Source organism: Condylura cristata, unplaced genomic scaffold, assembly GCF_000260355.1.
Source record: "Condylura cristata isolate star-nosed mole 26May11 unplaced genomic scaffold, ConCri1.0 scaffold00003, whole genome shotgun sequence".
In the NCBI taxonomy this organism is placed as follows: domain Eukaryota; kingdom Metazoa; phylum Chordata; class Mammalia; order Eulipotyphla; family Talpidae; genus Condylura; species Condylura cristata.
Genome location: NW_004567104.1, coordinates 48,993,467 through 49,001,238, shown reverse-complemented (window position 1 = coordinate 49,001,238; position 7,772 = coordinate 48,993,467). Strand labels below are relative to the sequence as shown.

Genomic DNA, 7,772 nt, shown 5'->3' with positions numbered 1-7,772 from the left:
AATACTTTTGAATTTATTTCACATTGGGGGAGAGAAAATCAGTTTATATTCATTATTATTCTGATCCAGTATCTTCTATAAAAACAGTTGTTATTGAACACTAAACCAGAGTCCACATAAAATTATTTTCAGTTGATTTTCCACTAAGTATTGCTAACATAATAATAAAAAGATTTTTAAAAATACTTTATTATCTTTTTCTAGTTATGAAAGATTGTTTAATAAGTTTACAGAGTTACAATATAAAGGGTGACGGTTTTCTTTTTATTTACCTGAATACAACCTTCTACTGATAAAACTCCAGAAAGCTTTACCATACTGTGAGCAAATGGAAAAATAGCATGTTAAATACAGTGTAGAAAAGGATAAAAAACTACAGAGCCCAGTAGGTTCATATAGGTTCATATGAACAATCATATACATGAAAAATGCTGGTATCAAAGACTTTTAGCACTCTCTGGAAGAAAAAATAATTTTGGTAGTCTTTAAAATTCATGTTTTTCATAGTAATATAGCTGCTAAACTATAATAAACACATGATCAGCATGCATGAGTAGGTTTGAATTCCAATAATGGTGAGTTTATAAATTTAAACAATCATATTATGAATACAGACCCTCAATGGAACTTACCAAAAATGAGGCCATTATTTGCTACAGAAATTTAAGAGAGTAGAAGACAGAAATACATGAGTTTATCATGAAGGATGTAAGCACTGTAATTGGAGATTTGGTCATCAACCCTCAATGTTGACACACATGTGGGACATTTAAAACTAGAAACAGAAGAAATTAGGATAAATGAAAAATTAATAGTAATATTCTCTGGGGAAATATATCAATATAGGAGTAGATGCTAGTGTCTGTTGAAATATAAAAATTGGTATCAAAATTAACTTATCAAAAAAAGCTTAGAGGTATTTTATATCCATACCTTGCAAAGGATTAATAAGTCTTTCTTTAAAATATTCCTCAGTAGAATATGGTAAAGGATGATGGCTGCTATGGTTGTGGAGAATTTTGGTGACCACAGTTGAGGGGAGAAATACATTGTCCAGAAATTAACAATAATGTAAGAAAAAAGTACTACATTTAAAAATATTTTTTAAAAAATAGCCCTTGGAAAACTTATCTTTGAAAGGGCACTAATGTGTAGAAACCATTTTTAAAAACTCATTGTGAACCTGTGGTTTTAAAGATGAGATATTCAGACATTTTCATGTCTAAATATCTAAAAAGCAATTTATTTTCAAATACCATGTTACTTCCATAAGCTTGTACTTTAAATGTAGTTTTGGGGTTTTTTTTTTTTCTGGAAAAAAAGACACCTAGAGAAATATCTTCTAATTTTGGAAATGCCAAATTATATACACTAACCAGGAATTTGTACATTATCATTGGGTAATTCATGCAGAGTAAACCTTTTCTGAGGATTCACAAAAGCATTTCCAGAAAATCCCTGTGTAAAAAATCTGTGTTACTTTTGTTCTCACATGCTTGACCTATCTACTATGTGAAAGCTGGTTTTCATGAGACAATATAAGGATAACTGACAAGTTTCTTTTTATAGCTTCGACACACTCTAATTTAGAATCTCGTTTCTCTACATTCTCTATCACAGCCAAAAAACCAGGAATGACTATGAAAAATCATTCCCTGACAACTGAATTTATCCTCATAGGATTTACAGATCACCCAGTGCTGAAGACCCTTCTGTTTTTGCTGTTCTTTGTCATCTATGTGATTACCATGGTGGGGAATCTTGGCCTGGTAGTACTGATTTTTATGGAACGTCGTCTTCATACACCAATGTACATCTTCCTGGGCAACCTTGCTCTGATGGATTCCTGTTGTTTCTGTGCTATCACACCCAAGATGTTAGAGAACTTCTTCTCTAAGGACAGGATGATATCCCTCTATGAATGCATGGCCCAGTTTTATTTTCTCTGTCTGGCTGAAACTGCAGATTGCTTTCTCCTAGCAGCAATGGCCTATGATCGCTATGTGGCCATATGTAGCCCACTGCAGTACCACACCATGATGTCAAAGAAACTCTGTGTTCAGATGACTATAGGGACCTTCATAGCTAGTAACCTGCATTCCATGATCCATGTAGGGTTTCTGTTAAGGTTAACTTTCTGCAGATCTAATCAAATCGACCACTTTTTTTGTGATATTCTTCCATTATACAGACTTTCCTGTACTGACCCTTATATCAATGAACTAATGATATACATTTTTTCAATGCCAATTCAAATCTTTACCATTGGCACTGTATTGATCTCTTATTTTTGCATCCTCTTCACAATTTTCAGAATGAAATCCAAAGAAGGGAGAGGTAAAGCATTTTCAACTTGTGCATCCCATTTTCTATCTGTTTCAATATTCTACATTTGTCTGCTCATGTATATTCGACCATTTGAAGAAGGGGATAAAGATATACCAGTAGCAATTTTTTATACAATTATAATACCTTTATTAAATCCTTTTATTTATAGCCTGAGGAATAAGGAGGTGATCAATGTTCTGGAAAAAATTATGAGGAATTACAATATTCTTAAACAAGCATCATCCTCTGTGCAAAACTGACTAATTTATTAAAATGTTTACACAGATAAAGGACACAGAGATAAAGGACACAGAGATAAAAAAGTACATTTTAATACTAATCTCTAAATAATTATATCGTGTTTGTTAAATGATATGTGAAAAAATATCAAAACTGTCTCTCAAATTTTAATACAAATTCCACAATTAGCAGGAAAAATCAGAAGGAAACTTAGTGGTAACTTCTATTACCAACACTCATGGAATTGTGTCAAACTATCTGATCAAATAGCAATAAGATAGGCCCTCCCTGGTGGCAGCAGTGGGTTAAGGCACAGCACAAAGAGGCTTAAACCACTTCCGCATGAGTTCTATTCCCGCCTGCCCCGGAGGTGACCACATGGCTCGGCAGACCTCTCCTGGCCCGCTCGCTGCTCCCCTCAACAGTGTACTTCGTCGATCTGCCTGTTCTGTACCCCACTCTGTCTCTGGTGAATTCTCTCACCCTCCGCATATCTGGCCTGTACCCCAGTTCTGTACGAATAAATAATAAAATAAATCTTAAAAAATATATATCAATAAGATGATATAGCATCAAAATTAAATGTGCAGAAGATTTCATTAAGTTAATGAAAGACACCATAACTGATACTATACAGGACATTTGAAATAGTTAAAATTTCCTAGTAAGAGTGTCAGATGATAACTTTCATTTAGAAAACTGATCTGGCAGAAACATGTAGATTAGTTTTGGAGGGAAAAGATTAGAAGCAAGCTAATCTATATTTAATGAAGTCTGACCTACATAAGACTCCAACAGAGGAAAAAACAGAATTGCATACAGTTGATTAAGAGCTATATTAACCTGGTTAAGTTCCTTTATCTTTTTGAAGACTATGGATATGGATATGGATATGGATATGGATATGGATATGGATATATAACTGTAGCATATAGTAAATATTCTATAAACATTAAAAATATTGTGGCACTATTGTTCTGTTTTTTCATATTTTTGAGTAATAGTGAGATATATTAATACTTCATGTGTTTATTAGTCATTTTTACTTTTATGAAATGTTCATTTTCCTTTAAATCTAATCGATTTTTCCATCTTTATTTCCATCAATGTTAAAAAGTGAAGACTGGGGCCTCCTTGTTGGCACAAGGGGTTAAGTCTCAGCATTATGAAGCTATCAGCAGCAACTGCACCACAAGTTCAATCCTCAGCCAGACAGCTGACCCATATGATGAAACAGATCTCTCCTGTCTCACCCACTGCTACCCTCAGCAGTGTATTTCAGTCAATCGCCTGTTCTGTTTCCCACTCTGTCTCTGGTGAATCTCTCACCCCCAACATCTCTGGCCTACACCCTAGCTCTTATATGCATAAATAATTTTTTTAATTAAAAAGTAAAGATATTAAATTGTAACCATTTGAGGCAAATAACTTGTGTGTTAATAGTCTTTTAAAATTTGTGTTATTTATAACTGATAAACATTTTAATTTTATATATTCAAATTTATTGATTTTTGTGTTATCCTTTCATAATTATTTGTTTTGAATTTCTTTACTCAATCTGAGGTCTACTAGTAACTTATATCTTCTCTTTTTCTTCTATTTTGTTCTCCTGTTTCTCCTACTTCTTTTATCTTTTTATTTCTTGATAGTTAAAATTTTGCACTTGACTTTTGAATCCTGCAGACTTTTATTTAACATATGGAATGAATTAAATATATAACTATTTGGTTTTGTTCTCCAAAAGATAATTCACAGATTAACTAAAGTAATACTCAACAGAGAACTTGTTTGGGAAACTGGCAAAATAACATTTTTTTTTTAAAGATTTATTTATTCATACAGAACTGGGGTACAGGCCAGAGATGCGGAGGGTGAGAGGATTCACCAGAGACAGAGTGGGGAGCAGAACAGGCAGATCGACGAAGTACACTGCTGAGGGGAGCAGCGGGCGGGTCAGGAGAGGTCTGCCACGCCATGTGGTCACCTCCGGGGCAGGCGGGAATCGAACTCATGCGGAAGCGGCTTTAGATTCTCAGTGCCGCGCCTTAACCCGCTGCGCCACCAGGGAGGGCCCAAAATAACATTTTTTTAAGAAAAAATAATAAAATGATTACACTTGATGTATTACATGTTACTACATATTGAAGTTTCAAAACTGAAATGAAATCCATATTATCCAAAAGTAAATCCTTAAAAAAATAACACCACAAATCAAGAGGGAAGAAAAGATAGTTTAATAAAAGATCCTAATTTCAATTTTTAAATTATTTATCACTTCCATTTGTGTTAAATATGGCAGTTACCCTTCATTCAGGCATTTTATAAACATACTTTGTATGGTTCCTTTTCCTAAAGCCAAAATTTTTATATGCAGCACTTTTATTCAGTTGGAATACATTCATTTTGAACATTTGAAGTAAAAGCTAATAGTTTTTTTCATGGCTAACCAGTAGTTGCAAAAGTATTAACTAGCTCTTTCCTTACTGATCTTTTGCCTCCATTTTATTCATGCATAATCATCCAATTGCATTCATTATAAAGATCTATTTTTAGCCTACCTAGTCTAACAAAATACATGACAGTCCTAGTTCTTAAATTATAGTAGAGGAATATGCTTAAAGTAATTGAACTAAATAGTAGTAATAATTGTGATGAGGAAGACTCCTCTGCCTGTTGCTATAGTCTGAATTTTAGGATTCTAAAAGATAATCTATTTTTTCTTTTCATATGACTAGTGATTTTTTTATGTTTTAATATCATCAATACAAAAGTGACCTGGAATGTACATTTCTAGTGCTGTCATGTCATATTTGAACATATCAAAGACATCTCAAATTTACGTGATCAAAATACAGCTCTTGAATTTTCTTATAAACATGGTTCTCCCTGGTTTTCTCCATCTTGATAGCCTCCTCCAACCATTTGAAAAAAGAAGAAATTTGAAGTTATCCTCCATCTCCCTCTGCTCATATTTCAACATTCAAAAGACGTCAGTTCTATCTCTGAAATATAACTTCAATATGCTCATATTTCTCCATATACATCAATCAATAGTTTTCCTTTATATCAATAACTTTCTGTTGCTCCTTCATTTCCTTTTAATTTTATTCGTGAACCATTTAAAACTTATTAGTAAGTGGTATATTACAAAAACTGTAGTCTATGTCTACCATAAACTATACATTTTAGCTAACAATTATTTTTAGCAATTTCTCTGAAAAGTTACCTTCATCCAATGCAGACGTATTAGTCAACTTCCTATTACAGTAAGTGCATATTTGGTAATTTGGCACTTCCATTAATCTCATCCTTGGTGGTATATCATAATTTTCAATAATTCAATAATTATTTTATTAGGGACAATACTTTCCCTAATAAGTTTCAGAGACTCATGTACCAGTTATTTTCTTTTCTGTATGATTTGAAGAATTTTTTTAATTCTTGCCAGATTCCTTACATCATATCTTACCCTTTTTACACTTTTGTTTGTTTTACTTTTATCCTCCTAGTCATGGCTCTCCTCTCCTCATCGACCCTTTTACTAATAATAGAATCTCTTGCACCTCGGATTCTTGTAACTTAGTTTGTAAAATGATTATATGTTTTTCTCCTATTCCTTTTCTTCACATAATCATCTTATATATTTCTTTTTGTCCACCTCTATTTTTATTTTTGACTGTTTCAAGAAAGGTGTTTTCCATGTCTGCAAATACTATGTAAAGATAAGTTCAAGGTGAAGTTTTCTACAAAAATTTTCTACTTCTAATTCTAGGAAGAATTTCTATCTAACAAAATATTTCTAGTAATTTTTTCAACTTTCTTCTTTTTTGATTGTGTGAATGAAACCTATCAAATTTCTGTTTGTTTCAAAATAACTTAAATTTTTCCTGGATAAGCAATGATAGATTATTCTATTTGAGCAGGGGTGTGAGGACACTATAGTTCACTAAGCTATTAGTTGGGTAGGACTGTTGCTCTTTGCTATCTGACTTAGTAATTGAGAAATAGCTATTTCTCTAGTAAATGGTTTACCTTTATGAAGTAGTAGAGTTGCATCTTTTGACTTTGCAATTGCCTTTTATTTCTGTAGCAATTTGTTGAAGTCCCAAGAAATAGACTTTGAGAAGGAGATAAACATGCAAGAATTTTGTTGGGGAATGTCCTCAGCTATAATGCAGATTAAGATTGGACTTTCAGCAATCCCATATAAAGTGAGGTTTTAAGATATTGTTTTAAAGACCCTATGTGTTAAGCAAGTTCCTGAAATTTCATATTTTCCATGAAATTGTCATTGGATGCAGGCTCCCCCAAGGAAAGGATATTATTTTTATAAAACAATTCTCCTTAACTTAAGGATATTTCCTGGAAAGGGAATCAAATGGGAGCAGTCAGTAACTACCACTCACACATCTGAGGAAATACGGTAGAACATGGGTTGTGAGCCACAATTCAGTTATAGGTTTTCTCTTACACTGTTAAGGTCCACATGCTTCTTATAATAATTTTGGGTAAACTTATTATAGATTTGAGATGTTCTCTTTTCTGGAGAACCTTGCAAGATGAATGTTAATAGGATAACCTGCAGTTTCCAATTGTTGCAATGAGTCTCAAAGTCATACTAACATTCACCAACTCCATCCCCACAAAAACCTCTGCCTAATATTTCTGCTGTTCCAGGTGATTAATATGATAGAATGACCTAGATGTCAGATCCCTAGTGGGGAAGAGTATTATGAACCTCTTGTCATTGTACTCTTTTCAGGCTATGACTGTTTTGTCTATTTACTGTCAAATTTGAGCAGGGAAATACCAAAAGAGGTATATGGATCAATTGAATGCCAACCATATTTGGTTTTGCTCACACTTTTATGACAATCAACTATCTCTCCCTGAAGCAGGGTCAGTTACCCCTGAAAAACTTGTGACTCCTTTTTCTTGCCTGGTGGTCTCTTAGACTAAGGAACCCAAAATGACGAATGGCAATTATAGCTTCTTCTGTGCTAAAGTGTCTCTCCTGAGAACTGGGACGTCAAAACCCAAATAGATTAGGGGTGTGGGAATGTAGACCACAAATTCCCCAAGAGGACCACTTGAAGATCTCCTGGACTCAGTTATTCAATCTATTGAGGACATGTGATCATATAATGACAATTGATTTCTGGTGGGTACTGCAACCTACAGGATACTGTCCTGATGCCTCAATT

The 7,772-nt window shown here is 33.5% G+C and overlaps 1 protein-coding gene across 1 annotated transcript; it reads left to right on the top strand.

Moving 5' to 3' along the window:
* The first annotated feature begins 1,634 nt into the window (after positions 1-1,634).
* LOC101635646 (olfactory receptor Olfr180) lies at positions 1,635-2,588 on the top strand. Its single transcript, XM_004675480.1, has one exon. The coding sequence runs from the start codon at positions 1,635-1,637 to the stop codon at positions 2,586-2,588; it is 954 nt and encodes a 317-aa protein (XP_004675537.1).
* Positions 2,589-7,772: the final 5,184 nt, after the last annotated feature.

Coding starts and splice junctions, on each gene's coding strand:
- LOC101635646 (XM_004675480.1), top strand. CDS start 1,635: ATGACTATGAAAAATCATTCCCTGACAACTGAATTTATCCTCATAGGA.